We start from the raw sequence: 26,057 nt of genomic DNA on the forward strand, positions 1-26,057 counted from the left end.
GCCTTCTTAATAAGATCACGGTTAAATTTCAGTACCCCTTGCCATTGTTATCTGATCTGTTTGCTCGGATTAAGGGGGCTAGTTGGTTCACAAAGATAGATCTTCGTGGTGCGTATAATCTGGTGCGAATTAAGCAAGGTGATGAATGGAAAACTGCATTTAATACGCCCGAGGGTCATTTTGAGTATCTCGTGATGCCGTTCGGACTTGCCAATGCTCCATCAGTGTTTCAGTCCTTTATGCATGACATCTTCCGAGAGTACCTGGATAAATTCCTGATTGTGTACTTGGATGACATTTTGATCTTCTCGGATGATTGGGAGTCTCATGTGAAGCAGGTCAGAATGGTTTTTCAGGTCCTGCGTGCTAATTCTTTGTTTGTGAAGGGATCAAAGTGTCTCTTTGGTGTGCAGAAGGTTTCATTTTTGGGGTTCATCTTTTCCCCTTCTACTATCGAGATGGATCCTGTTAAGGTCCAAGCCATCCATGATTGGACTCAGCCGACATCTCTGAAAAGTCTGCAAAAGTTCCTGGGCTTTGCTAATTTTTATCGTCGCTTCATCAGCAATTTTTCTAGTATTGCTAAACCATTGACCGATTTGACCAAGAAGGGTGCTGATGTGGTCAATTGGTCTTCTGCTGCTGTGGAAGCTTTTCAAGAGTTGAAGCATCGTTTTTCTTCTGCCCCTGTGTTGTGTCAACCAGATGTTTCTCTTCCGTTCCAGGTCGAGGTTGATGCTTCTGAGATTGGAGCAGGGGCTGTTTTGTCGCAGAGAGGTTCTGGTTGCTCAGTGATGAAACCATGCGCTTTCTTTTCCAGGAAGTTTTCGCCTGCTGAGCGTAATTATGATGTGGGCAACCGAGAGTTGCTGGCCATGAAGTGGGCATTCGAGGAGTGGCGTCATTGGCTTGAAGGAGCTAAGCATCGCGTGGTGGTATTGACTGATCATAAGAACTTGACTTATCTCGAGTCTGCCAAGCGCTTGAATCCTAGACAAGCTCGTTGGTCGTTGTTTTTTGCCCGTTTTGACTTTGTGATTTCGTACCTTCCGGGCTCTAAAAATGTGAAGGCGGATGCTCTGTCTAGGAGTTTTGTACCCGACTCTCCGGGTTATCTGAGCCGGCGGGTATCCTCAAGGAAGGAGTAATTGTGTCGGCCATCTCCCCTGATTTGCGGCGGGTGCTGCAAAAATTTCAGGCTAATAAACCTGATCGTTGCCCAGCGGAGAAACTGTTTGTCCCTGATAGGTGGACGAATAGAGTTATCTCTGAACTTCATTGTTCGGTGTTGGCTGGTCATCCTGGAATCTTTGGTACCAGAGAGTTAGTGGCTAGATCCTTTTGGTGGCCCTCTCTGTCGCGGGATGTGCGTGCTTTTGTGCAGTCCTGTGGGATTTGTGCTCGGGCTAAGCCCTGCTGTTCTCGTGCCAGTGGGTTGCTTTTGCCCTTGCCGGTCCCGAAGAGGCCTTGGACACATATCTCTATGGATTTTATTTCTGACCTTCCCGCTTCTCAAAAGATGTCAGTCATTTGGGTGGTCTGTGATCGCTTTTCTAAGATGGTCCATCTGGTACCCTTGTCTAAATTGCCTTCCTCCTCTGATTTGGTGCCTTTGTTCTTCCAGCATGTGGTTCGTTTGCATGGCATTCCAGAGAATATTGTTTCTGACAGAGGTTCCCAGTTTGTTTCGAGGTTTTGGCGAGCCTTTTGTGGTAGGATGGGCATTGACTTGTCTTTTTCCTCGGCTTTCCATCCTCAGACTAATGGCCAGACCGAGCGAACCAATCAGACCTTGGAAACATATCTGAGGTGCTTTGTTTCTGCTGATCAGGATGACTGGGTGTCCTTTTTGCCTTTGGCTGAGTTCGCCCTTAATAATCGGGCCAGCTCGGCTACCTTGGTTTCACCGTTTTTCTGCAATTCTGGGTTCCATCCTCGTTTCTCTTCTGGACAGGTTGAGTCTTCGGACTGTCCTGGTGTGGATACTGTGGTGGACAGGTTGCAGCAGATTTGGACTCAGGTAGTGGACAATTTGACCTTGTCCCAGGAGAAGGCTCAACTTTTCGCTAATCGCAGACGCCGTGTGGGTCCCCGACTTCGTGTTGGGGATCTGGTTTGGTTATCTTCTCGTCATATTCCTATGAAGGTTTCCTCTCCTAAGTTTAAACCTCGTTTTATTGGTCCGTATAGGATTTCTGAGGTTCTTAATCCTGTGTCTTTTCGTCTGACCCTTCCAGATTCTTTTTCCATACATAACGTATTCCATAGGTCATTGTTGCGGAGATACGTGGCACCTATGGTTCCATCTGTTGAGCCTCCTGCCCCGGTTTTGGTGGAGGGGGAATTGGAGTATATTGTGGAGAAGATTTTGGATTCTCGTGTTTCAAGACGGAAACTCCAGTATCTGGTTAAATGGAAGGGTTATGCTCAGGAGGATAATTCCTGGGTTTTTGCCTCTGATGTCCATGCTCCCGATCTTGTTCGTGCCTTTCATGTGGCTCATCCTGGTCGGCCTGGGGGCTCTGGTGAGGGTTCGGTGACCCCTCCTCAAGGGGGGGGTACTGTTGTGAATTCTGTGGCAGAGTTCACTCCTGTGGTCACAAGTGGTACTTCGGCTGATTCTCTCTGGGATCTTCCGTTTGTGGAGGAAAGTGGTACTGCAGCTTCTGAGTTTCCTCCCTCAGGTGATCTGGTGAGCTCGTTAGCTTCTTCTCTACTTAACTCCACCTGATGCTTTGATCTATGCTTCCTGTCAATGTTTCAGTGTGGGACTTGTTTTTTCCCTGGATCATTCCTGTGGCCTGCTGCTCTGCAAAGCTAAGTTTTGCTTATGTTATTTTGTTGCTATTTTTCTGTCCAGCTTGCTTTATTGGTTTTTCTCGCCTGCTGGAAGCTCTGAGACGCAGAGGGACCACCTCCGTACCGTTAGTCGGTGCGGAGGGTCTTTTTGTCCCCTCTGCGTGGTTTTTTATAGGTTTTTGTGCTGACCGCAAAGTTATCTTCCCTATCCTCGTTCTGTTCAGCTAGTCGGGCCTCACTTTGCTAAATCTGTTTCATCTCTATGTTTGTGTTTTCATCTTACTCACAGTTATTATATGTGGGGGGCTGCCTTTTCCTTTGGGGAATTTCTCTGAGGCAAGCTAGGCTTATTTTTCTATCTTCAGGATTAGCTAGTTTCTCAGGCTGTGACGAGGCGCCTAGGTTCTGGTCAGGAGCGCTCCACGGCTACCTTTAGTGTGGTTTTATAGGCTTAGGGATTGCGGTCTGCAGAGTTCCCACGTCTCAGAGCTCGTTCTATTATTTTGGGTTATTGTCAGTTCACTGTATGTGCTCTGACCTCCATGTCCATTGTGATTCTGAATTGCCTTTCATAACACTAGCCTAAGGGAAAATTGCCTGAAACCTATTTTGCTCACTGCTAGAAAAAGAGGAAACGGAGGCTGCAGTGGAACAGGATTAGGTGAGTATAAGCTTTTTTTTAATAATAAGTCCACAGTCCAGAAATATTGCAATCGCACAGCCGTTATACGTAAGACCCTTTCTGCCTCAGGGCTATTGAATGCCACACCATATAAGCCTTTAGTCACAATAGAAAAAAAGTAATCGCTATACAAGCTCCACCTGCTGCTTCATGAAAAAAAAAATTTGTATAAGGATATCCAGAGCAAGAAAAGTAACAGCGCACTCACCGGTGTTGAGCAAAAAGCGATTTATTCACATGCAATCATGCGGTGGAGGGAGGGTGGTGAACACATGCGGATGACAGCTGTTTCGTGCTGCAAGCACTTCAACAGATCCAGATCGCATGATTGCATGTGAATAAATCGCTTTTTGCTCAACACCGGTGAGTGCGCTGTTACTTTTCTTGCTCTGGATATTTTTTTTAATAATATTTTTCTTATGTTATTTGGACTGGGATACTGTATGTGGGCTGTGAGGCTATCATAATGTATGGGAGGCTGTGGAGGCCATCACAATATGTGGGGGGCTGTGGGGGCCATCATGCTATATGAGGAACTGTGGGGGACAGTATACTGTATGGGAGGCTGTGGTGGACATTATACTGTGTATAGAGGATTGTGTGGGACATCATATTCTATAGGGGACATTATGTTATGTATAGGGGAGCTGTGACAGAATCATACTGTATGGGTGGTTGTGGGGGCCATCATACCATATTGGAGGCTGTGCAGGTCTCATACTGCATGGGGGCTGTGGGGGACATTATACTATCTCTATGGGATGGTGGAGAACATCATACTCTATGGGGCTGTAAGGGACATTATACTATATTTAGGTGAGTGGTGGACGTCATTAGACCATATGGGAGGTTGTGGGGAACATCATACTATGTATAGGGGGCTGTGTGGCCATCAAACTGTATGGGGACTGTGGGGGACATTATACTGTATATAGGAGGCTGTGTTGGACATTATATTGTACATAGGGGTTGTGATAACTTCATAATTTGTTTAGAGGGCTATGGTAGACCTCATACTGTCTATCGGGGGCTATAGTGGACACCACACTGTGTGAGGGGCTCTGCTGACCATACTGTATAGGGGGCTCTAGTAACCATTATACTGTGTTTTGGGCAATGTGAATAGGAGGCACAGTATCGATATGGAGAGGGGGCAGCGTGAAATAGGGGCACAATATGGAGAGTGGTTAGCATGGCATTGAGACAGTGTGGAAATATAGTGAGCAAAAAGACAGTGGAGAGGGGACAGCCATAGCATAGCTAATAAGTGCAGACAGTGTCACGGTCTTAAGGGTAAAAAGTGTGGAGGCCAAATACCATAAAAGGGATAGTGTAAGGTCATATTGCGTCCAGGGAGCATGATAAGGGGCAAATTATTCAGAGGCATATAGGGCTTATTTAAGGCACAGCACGGGATATACTTTTAAGCAAACTTTTATTTTTAAGGGCACTGTGTAGGGATGCGATTCCGAAGGCTGGAGAAGAGGGAAGCCTGCTCAGACAAAATGTGGATGAGAAAAGTCATCATGACTTCTGTACCAGATGGTGTCAAAAGGGATGAGAATGACCCCAATCAGAGAACACATTATCAGTAAGATACCTAAATATAAATGTTTATTTGTGATTCAAGCTGTACCAAATCAGTGCTGTGGTCCCTGTATGGTCCGCAGTCTGATGATGGCTACTAACAACAACTCCTTTACCATTGTTAAGGACACACTGGGAGCTGAAGCTTCATGAGGTACAAATTGCTGACCTGACCGCCGGAGCCCACATCAAAGCGGGGGTACTGCCATTGGACGTACTGTACTATCCCATCCAATAGCAGTAAGGGGTAAAAGTCACGTCTAGGAAGTTTTCACCTAAATTTGTAGGTCTTTATAAAATTATAAAGATTTTAAATCCTGTGACAATTAAAGGAACTCTGTCACCTGAATTTGGAGGGAACAATTTTCAGCCATAGGGGCATGGTTTTCGGGTGTTTGATTCACCCTTTCCTTACCCGCTGGCTGCATGCTGGCTGCAATATTGGATTGAAGTTCATTCTCTGTCCTCCGTAGTACATGCCTGCACAAGGCAATCTTTATGTTCATCCTTCACTGTACTTCCTTGTTGGCTCTACCGTTTAGCGGATGTTTGTTCAGAAGTTCCAGTTCTTCAGCTTAGGGGGTGTGCCCTGTATGCTAAGGCCAATTGTATTCTTGCAGTAAGTGATTACTTTCCCTCCAAGCACTTTTTCTTTTTACCTCTGTTAGGTTTCTGGGAGGATATACTTGTTCCTTATATTTTTAGTTATCCTTAGCTTTCCCTCTCTATACTATGGCAATTTGTTTCTCATTCTTGGTTTTTGCATCTTACTTCACATTTTCCTTTCCCCTTGTTGGCAGTGTGCTGTGGCCTACCTTCTGGTTCCTCTGGAGGTACGAGAAATGTCTCGATGTCCTTTTAGGGAGTTAGGTCCAAGATGGTGTTTTTAATTGTGTGGCTAGGGCCTTTCAAGCCTGTATAGGGAACGGTTGGGTGCAGGTGCGGTGTTTCTCATGTTTGAGCATGTACATGTTCATAACACCTTTAAACTATACTTCAAGATCCTAGAACTCTTTTTGGAAGGAAGAGCAGCCTTTATATTTTTGCAATATTGCATGGCCAAAGCAAGCCAAAATTTTTCTGTGAAATCTCAAACAGTAAAGTTTTGTGATTTTGCGCAATCCTGCTTTTCTATGACACTTTTCATAATACAATTAGCTGGACAATCACTTTGTTTGGAGCTCAAAAAGTAACAAAGTTACGAGGAATGTAATAAACAAGTAGCTACACAAGGATGAGAAATGCGTCCTAAACCACTCTGCATGCTGCCAGCCTCTTTTGTGCCTACTGTGTCCACAGGACTCAGAATATGTTAATATCTTGCTTATTTTCTCCTATCTCTTGGTAGGAGTTTTGGGTTTATTAAGTGAGACAGTTCCTACTAATACAACTGATACATCACCTGCTTCTATCAGTATCTTCTCAAGTTTGAGAGGCAATAAAGCAGGGTTTAAGCATCATGAGTCCCTGTGGCTCCATTATGAGCTGCAGTGAATCTGGTAGCACTTCCAGCCTCTGGACACTTTCCTGACAGACACAGTAAACCTTCTTGCCACAGCTCGCATTGATGTGCCATCCTGGATGAGCTGCACTACCTGAGCCTCTTGTGTGGGTTGTAGAGTCTGTCTCATGCTAGCACGAGTGTCGAAGCACACCCAACATTCAAAAGATACCAAAACATCAGCCACAAAGCATTGGTACTGAGATGTGGTCTGTGGTCCCCACCACTCCTTTATTAAGTGTGTCTTGATAATTGCCAATAATTTCCATCTGTTGTCTATTCCATTTGCACAACAGAATGTGAAATTGATTGTCAACCAGTGTTGCTTCCTAAGTGGACAGTTTGATTTTACAGAAGTTTGATTTACTTGGAGTTATATTCTGTTGTATATATATGTAGTACTACATACAGTATATGTAGTATGGATATACACATCTACAGCTACGTATAATCATATAAGATATATTATACTATGAAAACCAACCAATAGAGTCCACACAACAGAATATATATTAAAAATGCAATATTTTATTGGGGGTTAAGAAACAAGTGGCTTAACAAGGAATGAAAAAAGCGCACACCCAAAAATTGAATAAAACCAGTAGGTGCCAAATGTGTGACATGAGATGAGGAGCTGCCTGATGAAGACAATAGCTGAAACACCCGTTGGGGTGGACACAACTCAGTTTTTGGAGTCTACAGCCACAGGCTAGTACATTGTAAGTGTAGATCAGCTTTTGCACTGGCACTTTTTTTATAAATATATTTATATCTACTGTTGTATCTCTTCACCTTGATGCATATGACTGATGTGCAATAGAGTCATAATTAAGTGTACAGCATCTCATACTTTTATATATCTGTTGGAACCTATTACTACTGTATATGGAAATAAGACTCCCTATTGACATGTGCTGTTATTATTAAATTTTTGGGTGTGCATCTTTTTGAAAACCTGTGGATACCTGTTACCTCCTTGCTCCCCAATAAAATCTTGTATTTTTAATATACAGTACATTGTGCTGTATGGAATCTGTTGGTTGATTGGCCTCTAGCATCAGTCAAAAGCAGATGTCACAACATTATTACCAGCAACCGAATGAGATATTATGTTAAAAATAAGCATATTGTAAAGTTTTCTATTTCTTATGATGGACTTCTTTGGGTGGTGGTGCATAAATTTTAAAAATTATTTTGAATTTTGCTAAGTTTAACTCCATACCATTGCTTTTCCGATTTGGATCTTCTAGTACATTTTTCACATCATTTTCTTTCAAATTTTCTCTGAAGGTGAGGGCACCCATAAAATAGGACACAGATATCTCTAAGGAACTAATGTACCTGCCATAAAAGTAGAGGGCACTGGTTAATATAATTATTTTTTGCACAATTGTTAAAACAACTCTCCAGTTCTGCACACAAATTTCACAATAAATGTATAATGTAAAGTTAAACTAGCATGCCACTCTGGAGCTTTAACAGTCTGAGGCAAAAATCCCCTTGTCTCGGAGCACTAATCTTGCGCTGGTCAATTTAAGAGCAGGGGGATTGTGTCCCAGGCAATGCATAGTATGCATAGAGTAATTTACAGAGTGGGCAGTCATTTTACCTAACTGCAGATAAAATCAGTGGAACCACAACAGTAAGGCCATTCTCACATGTTTTTTTCTGGTGCATGGGCTGCTATTCTTTAAGGATAGATCATGACCCATTACAATGAATATGCCTATTTTCTTGTCCTTTTTTTGCAGACTGATTGTTTGAAAAAAAAACAGATATGCCATACTTTTATCCATGTTGTATACTTGACAATTCAAGTCAATAGGCCAGTGAAATATAATGAATAGCACATAGAAAACATACCAACGATCATAGAGCCACGACTCCAACATTGTCAGATGACAGTTTGAGCCTGCAGCTGTGACTGAAGGTAAAAAGTCTACTTCCGATCACAGGCGTTGGCTGATGGGACTACTACTCCCATCAGCATACACCTGCTGCCGCTAATAACAGCGAGAGTAGGTGGCGGCTGAAGGGAGTATTCATCAGCTGACGCCTACGCTAAATAAATAAATATATATATATATATATATATACATGTATATATATATATATATATTTTTTTTTTTTATGATATCGGGTTCCCCTATAATTTTGACAACCAGCATGGCAAAACTGACAGCTGTGGTCTGAAACCAATAGCTGTCAGCTTTAGCATTGCTGGTCAATAATAGAGGGGTCCCCGTGCTGTTTAAATAAATTATTTAAAAAAAACTGTGTGGGGTCCACCCCATTTTTGACAAACAGCCTCGCTAAAGCAGACAGCTGGTAGCTGATATTATTAGGCTGGTAAGGGGCCATGGATATTGGCCCCCAGCCTAAGAACAACAGCCCACAAACGCCCCAGAAAAGGTGCATCCATTAGATGCGCCAATTCTGGCGCTTTTCCCAACTCTTCCCACTTGACCTGTGGCGGTGGCAAGTGGGGTTCATATTTGTGCGGTTGTGGGGTTGATGTGCGAGAACACACATCCAGTTGAAGTTTCTGCTGGCATTGGCGGACCCCTGACCTGCCAGGCCTGGTCGCAGCAGCCACCGCTACGACTGCGATCGTTACATTACTACATCTTGCACTCAGTATACTCAGTACTCGAGATTTCCCGAGCATGCTCGGGTGTCCTCCAAGTATTTGTATACTCGGAGATTTAGTTTTCTGCACCACAGCCGAATGATTTACATCTATTAGCCAGCATTAGTACATGTTGCCTAGCAACCAGACAACCCCCACATGTACTTATGCTGGCTAACAGTATACTCGCTCATCACTACCACCTACCTGTCCTTATATTAGTGGTCGTAACCATTGACCTAAGCTACTGCAATGCCATGTACATGAGGTAAGCGACTTAGTGAATCAGTAGAATTATACTACATTTCTAATTGGAGGTATTTGCTCATATTATTATTATTATTACCCCCTACTACATATTTGGACAGAATCTTAGAGATGGGACTACAATGTACACATATGGTATACTTTATGTTATATATTTGTGCTCATACAGCATTTCTTACTAATAAATTCTTTAGTACAATTTTTGCTTACCAGTAGCATGATTCTGTGTGATCGTTTCTTTTGTATATGTATACAGAGTCCCACTTAGGCTTGCTTACGTGCCCAAATTTCCAAAAGGTATAAAAAAAGTATGCTATCTTCCTGGCTGGGATTAAAATGCGAGTGAGAAATCGTTTATAATCACAAGACAGACCAAAGCTCCCAGCTGAAATTACTGGATAAGCAAATATATTTTTAAACCTGTCAAGGCAAGACAGAAACAAATAAATATATCAGACCGTATGTATAGATAATACATGCATAGAATGCTGAATGCAATAAACCACAACATAAAGTTAGGAGGTAGGCCCATTTATAAAATATGACATGTGTCACCTTATGTAACAATAACTTGAAATGTCTTTTCCTACCAATCAATTCTGTTCTAGTTCTTTTGTGACACATTGTAATTTATGTTAATAATAAATTCAAGTCGGTATGTTCTGAATTTATGTAAAAAAAAATCCCTGAAATAAAATGAAAACATTTGCACTTTTCCAATCTTCAATGTGTCTGTGGGGCCGATTTAAGACAAAGTGGAGTTCTGGGCAAAAAAAATAAAAGCGGGCCCCCAAATTCTGCACTCAAATAATGATATTTGATATTACCAGCATGGCCACTAACCCACAGCCTGACTAATAATACATATGACTGATACCTGGTAATCATGCATAACTCCAGGTATGTGTAGCTCTAACGTCATCAGCTCATGTCACCTCTTGATGCAACAATGAATGATGTCGGACAAACACATTAAAATTAAGTCAAAAGATTCACTTAAAGGAGTTGTCTAGTGAAAACAAATTATCATCTAAACATAGGATAGGTGAAAAGTTATTGATCAGAGGGGGTCTGACCACTGGAATCAGCACTGATCGGCAGAACTTTTATCCCTATGAGAATGAAGGGGTAAGTGCGGGGATATGGGGTTGGCAACCTCTGTGCTCAGATTTTTCTAGCAGCCTTAGAAATGATGAATAGATCGGTGGTCAGGCATTCCTTGTTCTGACCAATTCTGGTGCAGTTCCAGAAGTCGGACATCCACCGTTTCAGTACCTTATCGTCAATCAGGGGCTAGCTGGGCAGGGTGGCAGAGGCAAATGCCGCCCTGGCCACTGACCCAGCAGCTGTACAGGGCCGGCCGCCTGATGGCTACGCACAGCAAATTGTGAGCGGCCGTGTTTGCTGTACTGTGACAAGGCCGGCAGCGTACACAGCCGCATCACAGTCTATCCGCGCACACGTCTGCGCCGGGGACATGAGCTGTACAGCCGTCTCTAACCTTGATGGCTGCGCAACGTTTCGGATTTCCAATCCTTTTTCAAGCAGGCTGCTTGAAAAAGGATTGGAAATCCGAAACGTTGCCACGCCGTTCAGGCACTAAAAGCCCACTTTTTCTATTTTTTTATGTGCTTTCCTTTTTTTTCATATTGTTGGAGCCATTGGAATATTGGTTTGGAGAGCTTTGCACTACAAGTGTGGTAATATGATGCTGTTCTAATTTTTTCTATATATACAGTGGGGCAAAAAAGTATTTAGTCAGTCAGCAATAGTGCAAGTTCCACCACTTAAAAAGATGAGAGGCGTTTGTAATTTACATCATAGGTAGACCTCAACTATGGGAGACAAACTGAGAAAAAAAAAATCCAGAAAATCACATTGTCTGTTTTTTTAACATTTTATTTGCATATTATCGTGGAAAATAAGTATTTGGTCAGAAACAAACAATCAAGATTTCTGGCTCTCACAGACCTGTAACTTCTTCTTTAAGAGTCTCCTCTTTCCTCCACTCATTACCTGTAGTAATGGCACCTGTTTAAACTTGTTATCAGTATAAAAAGACACCTGTGCACACCCTCAAACAGTCTGACTCCAAACTCCACTATGGTGAAGACCAAAGAGCTGTCAAAGGACACCAGAAACAAAATTGTAGCCCTGCACCAGGCTGGGAAGACTGAATCTGCAATAGCCAACCAGCTTGGAGTGAAGAAATCAACGGTGGGAGCAATAATTAGAAAATGGAAGACATACAAGACCACTGATAATCTCCCTCGATCTGGGGCTCCACGCAAAATCCCACCCCATGGGGTCAGAATGATCACAAGAACGGTGAGCAAAAATCCCAGAACCACGCGGGGGGACCTAGTGAATGTACTGCAGAGAGCTGGGACCAATGTAACAAGGCCTACCATAAGTAACACACTATGCCACCATGGACTCAGATCCTGCAGTGCCAGACGTGTCCCACTGCTTAAGCCAGTACATGTCCGGGCCCGTCTGAAGTTTGCTAGAGAGCATTTGGATGATCCAGAGGAGTTTTGGGAGAATGTCCTATGGTCTGATGAAACCAAACTGGAACTGTTTGGTAGAAACACAACTTGTCGTGTGTGGAGGAAAAAGAATACTGAGTTGCATCCATCAAACACCATACCTACTGTAAAGCATGGTGGTGGAAACATCATGCTTTGGGGCTGTTTCTCTGCAAAGGGGCCAGGACGGCTGATCCGGGTACATGAAAGAATGAATGGGGCCATGTATCGTGAGATTTTGAGTGCAAACCTCCTTCTATCAGCAAGGGCATTGAAGATGAAACGTGGCTGGGTCTTTCAACATGACAATGATCCAAAGCACACCGCCAGGGCAACGAAGGAGTGGCTTCGTAAGAAGCATTTCAAGGTCCTGGAGTGGCCTAGCCAGTCTCCAGATCTCAACCCTATAGAAAACTTTTGGAGGCAGTTGAAAGTCCGTGTTGCCAAGCGAAAAGCCAAAAACATCACTGCTCTAGAGGAGATCTGCATGGAGGAATGGGCCAACATACCAACAACAGTGTGTGGCAACCTTGTGAAGACTTACAGAAAACGTTTGACCTCTGTCATTGCCAACAAAGGATATATTACAAAGTATTGAGATGAAATTTTGTTTCTGACCAAATACTTATTTTCCACCATAATATGCAAATAAAATGTTAAAAAAACAGACAATGTGATTTTCTGGATTTTTTTTTCTCAGTTTGTCTCCCATAGTTGAGGTCTACCTATGATGTAAATTACAGACGCCTCTCATCTTTTTAAGTGGTGGAACTTGCACTATTGCTGACTGACTAAATACTTTTTTGCCCCACTGTATATATATATATATATATATATATGTATATATATATATATATATATATATAATATATAAAGCTGAATGTGTGTGTGTATGTGTGTGTGTGTATATATGTATGTCCGGGATTGGCATCTGCACCGTCGCAGCTACAGCCACAAAATTTTGCACAGTCACACGTCTGGACCCCGAGAGCGTCATAGGCTATGTTGTGAGGCGAAATTTTAACCCCACGCGTTCCAATTCACCAAACAATTTTGCCCCTATCTACATAATGGGGAAAAAAGTGAAAGGAAAAGTGTTGGAGGCGTCGCAGCTACAGCCACAAAATTTTGCACAGTCACACGTCTGGACCCCGAGAGCGTCATAGGCTATGTTGTGAGGTGAAATTTTAACCCCGCGCTTTCCAATTCACCAAACAATTTTGTCCCTATCTACATAATGGGGAAAAAGTGAAAGGAAAAGTGTTGGAGGCGTCGCAGCTACAGCCACAAAATTTTGCACAGTCACACGTCTGGACCCCGAGAGCGTCATAGGCTATGTTGTGAGGTGAAATTTTAACCCCGCGCTTTCCAATTCACCAAACAATTTTGCCCCTATCTACATAATGAGGAAGTGAAGGGAAAAGTGTTGGAGGCAAATTGACAGCTGCCAGATGTGAACAAGGGGGACTTAAAGAATGAGAGCGATGGCGCCAAAGAGTATATACTGTACAGTTGCTAAGGTGGGGCCCCGACATGGGATACTCACCACACATGGGGATATGAACACACAAAATGCACCACACACTACCACGTGCTTGAACACATATTACCCTCAGCACACATTTCACCACATATACACCAACCTCGCCACATAAAAGTCAAAACACAAAAGTCGCCGCTCAAAACTCGCCACATGCAAAAACTAGGCTCACGCAAAACTCGCCACAAGTGCAAAACTCACCTCATGGAAAACTCGCCATACGTGCAAAACTCACCTCATGGAAAACTCGCCACAAGTGCAAAACTCACATCATGGAAAACTCGCCACACGCAAAACTTGCACACGCGGAAAAATTGCCACATGCACAAAAGTTGCAACACATGCAAAAGTTGCCTCACACAAAACTTGCACATACTCAAAAGGCACCACACATAAAACTCGCCACACGCAAAACTTGGCATGCGCAAAACTTGCTGCACACAACTTGCTACACTAACCTGTCACATGCAACTCGACACACAAAAAGTTGCTACACGCATGTCCCCACACAAAACTCATCTCACAAAAGTCGCTACATGCATGTCGCCACACGCAACTCAACACACACAACTTGACAAACGAAACTCGCCCTAAAACACACACAAGTCTGGTATTATCCTTCAAAAATAAAAATCTGATTAATAAGCAGACAAACTACAAAAGCAACAAATGTACCATATAGGAAATACGGCAGCTGTCAGTCACATGACCTGTCTATTATGTGTATGTGTGAGCTAATATATACAGCCAAGGGGAGGGCTTCCTGTTGGCTGGGGATTTATCAGGCTGCCAATTTAGCTTACAAATACTGAGGTAAAAATACTGAGCAAATAACGTGTGAACGAGGTCTAATACAGGAGGAGATGACACACAGGTATATACTATATACAGGGGAGATGACACACAGATATATACTATATACAGGAGAGATGACACACAGGTATATACTATATACAGGAGGGGATGACATACAGGTATATGTTATATATAGAAGATGACATACAGGTATATACTATATACAGGAGGAGATTACACACAGATATATACTATATACAGGGGAGATGACACACAGGTATATACTATATACAGGAGGAGATGACATACAGGTATATACTATATATAGAAGGAGATGACATACAGGTATATACTATATATAGGAGATGATGAAATACAGGTATATACTATATACAGGGGAGATGACACACAGCAGATATATACTATATACAGGTGAGATGACATACAGGTATATACTATATACAGGAGATGACATACAGGTGTATACTATGTATAAGGGAGATGACAAACATGTATATACTGAGGTGAAAATGAGAGGTGTGAGGTGAAAATTAAAAGGTGTGAGTGCAAAATGAGAGGAGTGAGGGAAAATAGTGGAGTGATCGGAAAATGACAGATGTGAGGTCAAAATGACAAGTGTTAGGGGGCAATGAGAGGGGTGAGGGAGAAAATGAGAGGTGTGAGGGAGAAAATGAGAGATGTGAGGGGGAAAATGAAAGATGTGATTGGGAAAATAAGAGGCGTGATGGGAAAATAAGAGAAGTGAGGTGGTATAACTAACCACAGATATTTACTATGCCCAGGCAATGCTGGGCTCTTCAGCTAGTATATATATATATACATATATATATATATATCTAATATATAAAGCTGAATGTGTGTGTGTATGTGTGTGTGTGTATGTATGTCCGGGATTGGCATCTGCACCGTCGCAGCTACAGCCACAAAATTTTGCACAGTCACACGTCTGGACCCCCGAGAGCGTCATAGGCTATGTTGTGAGGTGAAATTTTAACCCCGCGCATTCCAATTCACCAAACAGTTTTGCCCCTATCTACATAATGGGGAAAAAAGTGAAAGGGAAAGTGTTGGAGGCGTCGCAGCATCGCAGCTACAGCGACAAAATTTTGCACAGTCACACGTCTGGACCCCGAGAGCGTCATAGGCTATGTTGTGAGGTGAAAGTTTAACCCCGCGCTTTCCAATTCACCAAACAATTTTGCCCCTATCTACATAATGGGGAAAAAGTGAAAGGAAAAGTGTTGGAGGCGTCGCAGCTACAGCCACAAAATTTTGCACAGTTACACGTCTGGACCCCAAGAGCATTATAGGCTATGTTGTGAGGTGAAATTTTAACCCCGCGCTTTCCAATTCACCAAACAATTTTGCCCCTATCTACATAATGGGGAAAAGTGAAAGGAAAAGTGTTGGAGGCAAATTAACAGCTGCCAGATGTGAACAAAGGGAACTTAAAGAAAGAGAGCGATGGCACAAAAGAGTATATACTGTAAAATTGCTAAGGTGGGGCCCCGACATAGGATACTCACCACACATGGGGATATGAACACACACACAAAATGCGCCACACACTACCATGTGCTTGAACACATATTACCCTCAGCACACATGTCACCACACATACACCAACCTCGCCACATAAAAGTCGAAACACAAAAGTCGCCACTCAAAACTCGCCACGCGCAAAACTCGCCACATGCAAAAACTAGGCTCACGCAAAACTCGCCACAAGTGCAAAACTCACCTCATGGAAAACTCGCCACACGCAAAACTTGCACACGTGGAAAAAATTGCCACATGCACAAAAGTTGCAACACATGCAAAAGTTGCCTCACACAAAACTTGCACATACTCAAAAGGCACCACACATAAAACTCGCCACGCGCAAAACTCACCATGCGCAAAACTTGCTGCGCACAACTTGCTACACTAACCTGTCACATGCAACTTGACACACAAAAAGTTGCTACACGCATGTTGCCACACAAAACTCATCTCACAAAAGTCGCTACATGCATGTCGCCACACGCAACTCAACACACACAACAATAAAAATCTGATTAATAAGCAGACATCTTATCTTACAAATACTGAGGTAAAAATACTGAGCAAATAACGTGTGAACGAGGTCTAATACAGGAGATGACACAGGTATATACTATATACAGGAGGAGATGACACACAGATATATACTATATACAGGAGAGATGACACACAGGTATATACTATATAGAGGAGGAGATGACATACAGGTACATACTATATACAGGAGGAGATGACACACAGGTATATACTATATGCAGGAGCAGATGACCTACAGGTATATACTATATACAGGAGGAGATGACATACAGGTATATGCTATATATAGAAGATGACATACAGGTATATACTATATACAGGAGGAGATGTCACACAGATATATACTATATACAGGGGAGATGACACACAGGTATATACTATATACAGGAGGAGATGACATACAGGTATATACTATATATAGAAGGAGATTACATACAGGTTTATACTATATATAGAAGGAGATGACATACAGGTATATACTATATACAGGGGAGATGACACACAGCAGGTACATACTATATACAGGGGAGATGACATACAGGTATATACTATATACAGGAGATGACAGACAGGTGTAAACTATATATAAGGGAGATGACAAACATGTACAGTATATACTGAGGTGAAAATGAGAGGTGTGAGGTGAAAATGAAAAGGTGTGAGTGCAAAATGAGAGGAGTGAGGGAAAATAGTGGAGTGATCGGAAAATGACAGATGTGAGGTCAAAATGACAAGTGTTAGGAAGAATGAGAGGAGTGAGGGAGAAAATGAGAGCTGTGAGGGGGAAAATGAAAGATGTGATTGGGAAAATGAGAGGCGTGATGGGAAAATAAGAGAAGTGAGGTGCTCTAACTAACCACAGATATTTACTATGCCCAGGCAACGCCGGGCTCTTCAGCTAGTATATATATATATTTCATATACCGCTAGATAGCAGAAAAGCCGGTAATTCAATTTCCAGCTTTTGCTATCTCCTTCCTAAACCCGACAGGATATGAGACATGGTTTACATACAGTAAACCATTTCATATCCCTTATTTTTTTACATATTCCTCGCTAATAATGTTAGAAGTGTCTGTGTGCAAAATTTGGGGGCTCTAACCCTTCATGACCCAGCCTATTTTGACCTTAAAGACCTGGCCGTTTTTTGTAATTCTGACCAGTGTCCCTTTATGAGGTAATAACTCAGGAACGCTACAACGAATCCTAGCGGTTCTGAGGCTGTTTTTTCGTGACATATTGGGCTTCATGTTAGTGGTAAATTTAGGTCAATAATTTTTGCGTTTATTTGTGAAGAAAATGGAAATTTGGCTAAAATTTTGAAAATTTTGCAATTTTCAAATTTTGAATTTTTATTCTGTTAAACGAGAGTTATATGACACAAAATAGTTAATAAATAACATTACGCACATGTCTACTTTACATCAGCACAATTTTGGAACCAAATTTCTTTTTTGCTAGGAAGTTATAAGGATTAAAATTTGACCAGCGATTTCTCATTTTTACAGCAAAATTTACAAAACCATTTTTTTAGGGACCAACTAACATTTGAAGTCAGTTTGAGCGGTCTATATGGCTGAAAATACCCAAAAGTGACACCATTCTAAAAACTGCACCCCTCAAGGTACTCAAAACCACATTCAAGAAGTTTATTAACCCTTCAGGTGCTTCACAGCAATTAAAGATAAATGTAAACTGAGCCTTACTGCAATCTTTGGTAGCTAGAATAAACAAATCAATGATAGGTGAAGAATTGTTTTGTTTGTTTCTTTTTACGTCATTTCTACTGCAGTATAAGTGATTAGACTACTTGATTCTTCAGGTCAGTTCAATTACAGCGATGCCAGATTTATATCTTTTTTTATGTTTGGCTGCTGTCACACACTAAAATACGCATATTTTTCAAAATCATCGCCATATTTGAAAGCAATAATTTTTCCTTATTTCTGCCGACCGTCATATGATGGCTTGTTTTTTGTGGGATGAGTTGATGTTTTTCTTGGTACCATTTTCAGGCACATAATGTTTTTGGATCACTTTCTATTCTGAATTTTGTGAGACAGAATGAACAACAGACAGGCAATCCCTGCATGTGTTGCAGCTGTCTGACAACCGTGAGACATGCAGCCTCAAAGACTCAAACATATTATTCGAGCACGCCCAAGACACTCAGATAGTAGCCGAGCATGCTCGGATATCAGAACACGTTCGTACTTTGCAGAAATCCTGAAGTATCAAAAGAATAGTGACTCACAAAAAGTGAAAAATTCATTTGTTTTTTGACAGATTTCTTTACCAGTGAATTGTGAAAATGAAATTTTATATATATATATATATATATTATTTTTTTAATTATTTTGTTTTTTTTTTCCCCATGATCTAATGTACACCCCACAATATTCTACACAAATACTCCTGAGTACAACGATATCCAATATGTAGTTGTATAGTACTTATTGGGTGCATAGCAAGGTTCAAAATGGAGGGATAGCAATTTGTTTTTTGAAGTGCAAATTTAGATTGACTGGTTTGTGCAACAACATACAGTACAGACCAAAAGTTTGGACACACATCATTTAAAAAAATGTCAGTATTTTCATGACTATGAAAGTTGTACATTCACACTGAAGGCATCAAAACTATGAATTAACACATGTGGAATTATATACTTGACAAAAAAGTGTGAAATATCTGAAAATATGTCTTATATTCTAGGTTCTTCAAAGTAGCCACCTTTTGCTTTGATGGCTGCTTTGCACACTCTTGGCATTCTCTTGATGAGCTTCAAGAGGTAGTCACTGGGAATGGTCTTCCAACTATCTTGAAGGAGTTCCCAGAGATGCTTAGCACTTTTTGGCCCTTTTGTTGGCCTTCACTCTGCGGTCCAGCTCACCCCAAACCATCTCAATTGGGTTCAGGTCTGGTGACTGTGGAGGCCCGGTCATCTGGCGTAGCACCCCCTCACTATCCTTCTTGGTCAAATAGCCCTTACACAGCCTGGAGGTGTGTTTGGGGTCATTGTCCTGTTGAAAAATAAATGATGGCTCAACTAGAAGAAAACCAGATGGAATAGCATGCCGCTGCAAGATGCTGTGGTAGCGATGCTGGTTCAGTATGCCTTCAATTTTTAATAAATCCCCAACAGTGTCACCAGCAAAGCACCCCCACACCATCACACCTCCTCCTCCATGCTTCACGGTGGGAACCAGGCATGTAGAGTCCATTTGTTCACCTTTTCTGCATCGCACAAAGACACGGTGGTTGGAACCAAAGATCTCAAATTTGGACTAATCAGACCAAACACAGATTTCCACTGGTCTAATGTTCATTCCCTGTGTTCTTTAGCCCAAACAAGTCTCTTCTGCTTGTTGCCTGTCCTTAGCAGTGGTTTCCTAGCAGCTATTTTACCATGAAGGCCTGCTGCACAAAGTCTCCTCTTAACAGTTGTTGTAGAGATGTGCCTGCTGTTAGAACTCTGTGTGGCATTGACCTGTTCTTTAATCTGAGCTGCTGTTAACCTGCGATTTCTGAGGCTGGTGACTTGGATAAACTTATCCTCAGAAGCAGAGTTGACTCTTGGTCTTCCTTTCCTGGGGCGGTCCTCATGTGAGCCAGTTTCTTTGTAGCGCTTGATGGTTTTTGCCACTGCACTTGGGGACACTTTCAAAGTTTTCCCAAGTTTTCCGACTTATTGACCTTTATTTCTTAAAGTAATGATGGCCACTCATTTTTCTTTACTTAGCTGCTTTTTTCTTGCCATAATACAAATTCTAACAGTCTATTCAGAAGGACTATCAGCTGTATATCCACCAGACTTCTGCACAACACAACTGATGGTCCCAACTCCATTTATAAGGCAAGAAATCCCACTTATTAAGCCTGACAGGGCACACCTGTTAAGTGAAAATCATTCCCGGTGACTACCTCTTAAAGCTCATTAAGAGAATGCAGAGAGTGTGCAAAGCAGTCATCAAAGCAAAAGGTGGCTACTTTGAAGAACCTAGAATATAAGACATACTTTCAGTTGTTTCACACTTTTTTGTTAAGTATATAATTCCACATGTGTTAATTCATAGTTTTGATGCCTTCAGTGTGAATGTACAATTTTCATAGTCATGAAAATACAGAAAAATCTTTAAATGAGAAGGTGTGTCCAAACTTTTGGTCTGTACTGTATTCCATTTGCAAAAACCATGTGGTATTAGAACATCGTAAGCCACCCAGAAGTGATCCCATTTGAAAACTATCATAGCTGAGTATCAAAGATTCCTCTACCATTAACTGCAGTTTGCTGATGCATTTTGTATATACAGTCTTTGCCGAAAATGTTGGCACCCTTGAAATTTTTGCAGACAGTGAAGTAGTTTTCACAGAAAATTAATGCAACTACACGTTTTGTTATATACTTGTTTATTTCCTTTGTGTGTATTAGAACAACACAAAAAAAAAGAGAAAAAAGTTCAATTGGACATATCCTTACGCAAAACTCCCAAAATGGGCCGAGGTATTTTTGGTTTTGCATTTTCATTTTTTGCTTCCCTTCTTCCCAGAGCCATAACGTTTTTATTTTTTTGTGAAAATGGCAATATGAGGGCTTGTTTTTTGTGGGAAGAGTTGTACTTTTTAACAACATCATTGGTATTATTAACATATCGTGTACTGGAAAGTAGAAAAAAATTCCAAATGCGGTGAAATTGCAAAAAAAGTGCAATTCTACGGTAGTTTTTTGTTTCGCATTTTTTATTATATTGGCTAAATGCTTTTAAAACTGAACTGCCACTATGATTCTCCAGATCATTACAAGTTCATAAACACCAAACATGTCTAGGTTCTTTTTTATCTGAAAAAAATTCCAAAATTTGTTTAAAAAAATTCCGCCATTTTCCGATACCCGTAGCATCTACATTTTTCGTGCTCTCAGGTTGAGTGAGGACTTATTTTTAATGCACCAAGCAGACATTTTTAATTATACTATATTGGTGCAGATACGATCTTTTGATTGCCAGTTATTGCATTGTAATGTAATGTTGAGGCGACCAAAAAACTGTAATTCTGGCGTTTTGACTTTTTACTTATTACGGCGTTTAGTGATCGGGTTAATTCTTTTATTATATTGATAGATCGGGCTACTCTAAACACGGCAATACCAAATGCGTGTATGTTTGATTTTTTTTATTGTTTTATTTTGAATGGGGCAAAAGGAGGGCATTTTGAACTTTTATATATTTTTTTATTTTATTTACATTTTTAAAAACATTTTTTTTACTTTTGGCATGCTTCAATAGTCTACATGGGAGACTAGAAGCTGCCATAACCTGATCGGCTCTGCTACATACAGGCGATGATTAGATGGTCTGTATGTACAGAGGGGAAAAAAGTATTTAGCCAGTCACCAATTGTGCAAGTTCTCCCACTTACAATGATAAGAGAGGCCTGTAATTGATATCTTAGACAGACCACAACTATGAGAGTGAAAATGAGAAAACAAATCCTGAAAATTGCCTTGTCTGATTTGGCAAGACTTATTTTGCAAATTATGGTGGAAAATAAGTATTTGGTCACCTAAAAACATGCAAGATTTCTGGCTCTCACAGACCTGTAACTTCTTCATTAAGGCCGGCGTCACACTGGCGTATTGCATCCGATGCGAGAACATCGGATGCGATATGCTAATGACACTCGGCTCCTGCTCGCAGGAAAGCAGGAGCCGAGTGTCATGCGTCTGTGCTCCAATTCTCTCGCACAGGGAGGATCGAAATGAATTTCTCCATCTCCTCCATTGCTGGGGTCCGCTTACAACGCACATCACTCGGATGATATCCGAGTGGTGTGCGCGGTCTCACTCGCACCCATAGGCTTATATGGGTGCGATTGTCTCGGACCGATTAAAACGGCCGACAAAAAGTCGGCTGCTGGGAGCTGCCCCCTAGTTTAACATTGGTCTGAGTGCGATGCGATTTTTTATCGCATTGCACTCGGCCATTTAAAACGCCAGTGTGACGCCAGCCTAAGAGGCTCCTCTGTCCTCCACTCATTACTTGTAGCAATGGCATCTGTTTGAACTTGTTATCAGTATAAAAGACTGATATAGTATATTCGCCTTTCTTTGGTTCTGGGGTGGCTATTTAACCCCTTAACCCCCAAGGGTGGTTTCCACATTAATGACACTGTTTTCTCATGACATATTGTACTTCATGATAGTGGTAAAATTTCTTTAATATTACTTGCATTTATTTGTGAAAAAAATGGAAATTTGGCGAACATTTTGAAAATTTAGCAATTTTCCAACTTTTTTTCCAATTTGTATGCCCTTAAATCACAGAGATATGTCACACAAAATACTTACTATGTAACATTTCCCACATGTCTACTTTACATCAGCACAATTTTGGAGCCAAATTTTTTTTGTTAGGGAGTTATAAGGGTTAAAAGTTGACCAGCAATTTCTCATTTTTACACCATTTTTTTAGAGACCACATCACAGAAGTTTATAATGTAGAGCTGTAAAAATAAAAAATCATATTTTTTCACAAAAATGAACTTTTCGGCCCCCAATTTTTTATTTTCCCAAGGGTACCAAAAGAAATTGGACCCAAAAAGGTGTGCAATTTGTCAAGAGTACGCCTATACCCCATATGTGGGGGTAAACCACTGTTTGGGCAAATGGCAGTGCTCGGAAAGGAAGGAGCGCCGTTTGACTTTTCAATGCAAAATTGACTGGAATGGAGATGGGATGCCATGTCACGTTTGGAGAGGCCCTGAAGTGCCTAAACATTTAAACCCCCCACAAGTGACACCATTTTGGAAAGTAGATCCCCTAAGGAACTTATCTAGATGTGTTGTGAGAACTGTGAACCCCCAAGTGTTTCACCACAGTTTATAACGCAGAGCCGTGAAAATAAAAAATCTTTTTTTTCACAAAAATTATTTTTTAGCCCCCAGTTTTGTATTTCCCAAGGGTAACAGGAGAAATTGGACCCCAAAAGTTGTTGTCCATTTGTTTTGAGTACGCTGATACCCCATATGTGGGGGAAGGAACCACCATTTGGATGCATGGCAGAGTTCAGAAGGGAAGGAGCGCCGTTTGGAATGCAGACTTAGATGGATTGGTCTGCAGGCGTCACGCTGCATTTGCAGATCCCCTGATATACCTAAACAGAAGAAACCCCCCACAAGTGACCCCATATTGGAAACTAGACCCCCCAAGAAACTTATCTAGATGAGTTGTGAGAACTTTGAACCTCCAAGTGTTTCACTACAGTTTATAATGCAGAGCCGAGAAAATAAAAAATCTTTTTTTCCACAAAAATTATATTTTAGCCCCCAGTTTTGTATTTTCCCAAGGGTAACAAGAGAAATTGGACCCCAAAAGTTGTTGTCCAATTTGTCCTGAGTACGCTGATACCCCATATGTTGGGGTAAACCCCTGTTTTAGCACACGGGAGAGCTCGATAGGGAAAGAGCACTGTTTTACGCAGAATTGGCTGGAATTGAGATAGGACGCCATGTCGTGTTTGGAGAGCCCCTGATGTGCCTAAACAGTGGAAACCCCCAAATTCTAACTGAAACCCTAACCCAAACACCCCTAACCCTAATCCCAACCCCACCATAACCCTAACCACACCCCTAACCCGAACATGCCCGTAGCCCTAATTCCAACCACACCCCTAAATCCAACACACCCCTACCCTAATCCCAACCCTAACCACACCCCTAACTCCAACACACCCTTAACCTTAATCCCAACCATAACCCTAACCACACCCCTAACCCTAATCCCAACCCTAATTCCAACCATCAATGTAATCCAAACCCTATCTTTAGCCCCAACTCTAACCCTAACTTTAGCCCCAACCCTAACCCTAACTTTAGCCTCAACAATAACCCTAACTGTAGCCTCAACCCTAACCCAAACTTTAGCCCCAACCCTAGCCCTAACTGTAGCCCCAACCCCAACCCTAAGTTTAGCCCCAACCCTAACCCTAACTTTAGCCCCAACCCTAACCCTAACTGTAGCCCCAACCCTAACCCTATCTTTAGCCCCAACCCTAACCCTAACTGTAGCCCCAACCCTAACCCTAACTTTAGCCTCAACAATAACCCTAACTGTAGCCTCAACCCTAACCCTAACTTTAGCCCCAACCCTAACCCTAACTTTAGCACCAACTCTAACCCTAACTTTAGCCCAACCCTAACCCTAACTTTAGCCCCAACCCTAACCCTAACTTTAGCCCCAACCATAACTTTAGCCCTAACCCTAACTTTAGCCCCAACCCTAACCTTAACGTTAGCCCCAACCCTAACCCTAATGGGAAAATTGAAATAAATACATTTTTTAACCCCTTCATGACCCAGCCTATTTTGACCTTAAAGACCTTGCCGTTTTTTGCAATTCTGACCAGTGTCCCTTTATGAGGTAATAACTCAGGAACGCTTCAACGGATCCTAGCGGTTCTGAGATTGTTTTTTCGTGACATATTGGGCTTCATGTTAGTGGTAAATTTAGGTCAATAAATTCTTGGTTTATTTGTGATAAAAATGGAAATTTGGCGAACATTTTGAAAATTTAGCAATTTTCACATTTTGAATTTTTATTCTGTTAAACCAGAGAGTTATGTGACACAAAATAGTTAATAAATAACATTTCCCACATGTATACTTTACATCACCACAATTTTGGAAACAAAATTTTTTTTTTGCTAGGAAGTTATAAGGGTTAAAATTTGACCAGCGATTTCTCATTTTTACAACGAAATTTACAAAACCATTTTTTTTAGGGACCACCTCACATTTGAAGTCAGTTTGAGGGGTCTATATGGCTGAAAATACCCAAAAGTGACACCATTCTAAAAACTGCACCCCTCAAGGTACTCAAAACCACATTCAAGAAGTTTATTAACCCTTCAGGTGCTTCACAGCAGCAGAAGCAACATGGAAGGAAAAAATGAACATTTAACTTTTTAGTCACAAAAATGATTTTTTAGCAACAATTTTTTTATTTTCCCAATGGTAAAAGGAGAAACTGAACCACGAAAGTTGTTGTCCAATTTGTCCTGAGAACACTGATACCTCATATGTGGGGGTAAACCACTGTTTGGGTGCACAGCAGGGCTTGGAAGGGAAGGAGCGCCATTTGACTTTTTGAATGAAAAATTGGCTCCACTCTTTAGTGGACACCATGTCACGTTTGGAGAGCCCCCGTGTGCCAAAAAATTGGAGCTCCCCCACATGTGACCCCATTTTGGAAACTAGACGCCCCAAGGAGCTTATCTAGATGCATAGTGAGCACTTTGAACCCCCAGGTGCTTCACAAATTGATCTGTAAAAATGAAAAAGTACTTTTTTTTCACAAAAAAATTCTTTTAGCCTCAATTTTTTCATTTTCACATGGGCAACAGGATAAAATGGATCCTAAAATTTGTTGGGCAATTTCTCCTGAGTACACCAGTACCTCACATGTGGGGGTAAACCACTGTTTGGGCACATGGTAAGGCTCGGAAGGGAAGCAGCGCCATTTGACTTTTTGAATGAAAAATTATCTCCATCGTTAGCGGACACCATGTCGCGTTTGGAGAGCCCCTGTGTGCCTAAACATTGGAGCTCCCCCACAAGTGACCCCATTTTGGAAA

General features: G+C 41.6%; 1 protein-coding gene across 2 annotated transcripts in view; it reads right to left on the minus strand.

Annotated features, from left to right (window-relative positions):
- The window catches only part of GUCY2C (guanylate cyclase 2C), an 842,638-nt gene that overhangs the window by 723,250 nt on the left and 93,331 nt on the right, over positions 1-26,057 (minus strand). For both annotated transcript variants that reach the window (XM_069737068.1, XM_069737069.1), the window contains exons 4-5: positions 9,676-9,885; positions 7,792-7,910 (exon numbers count right to left, since the gene is read on the minus strand). In XM_069737068.1, the coding sequence (XP_069593169.1) occupies positions 7,792-7,910; positions 9,676-9,885 (329 nt within the window). The remainder of the gene's footprint in view (positions 1-7,791; positions 7,911-9,675; positions 9,886-26,057) is intronic.

Source organism: Ranitomeya imitator, chromosome 8 (genome assembly GCF_032444005.1).
Source record: "Ranitomeya imitator isolate aRanImi1 chromosome 8, aRanImi1.pri, whole genome shotgun sequence".
Lineage (NCBI taxonomy): Eukaryota > Metazoa > Chordata > Amphibia > Anura > Dendrobatidae > Ranitomeya > Ranitomeya imitator.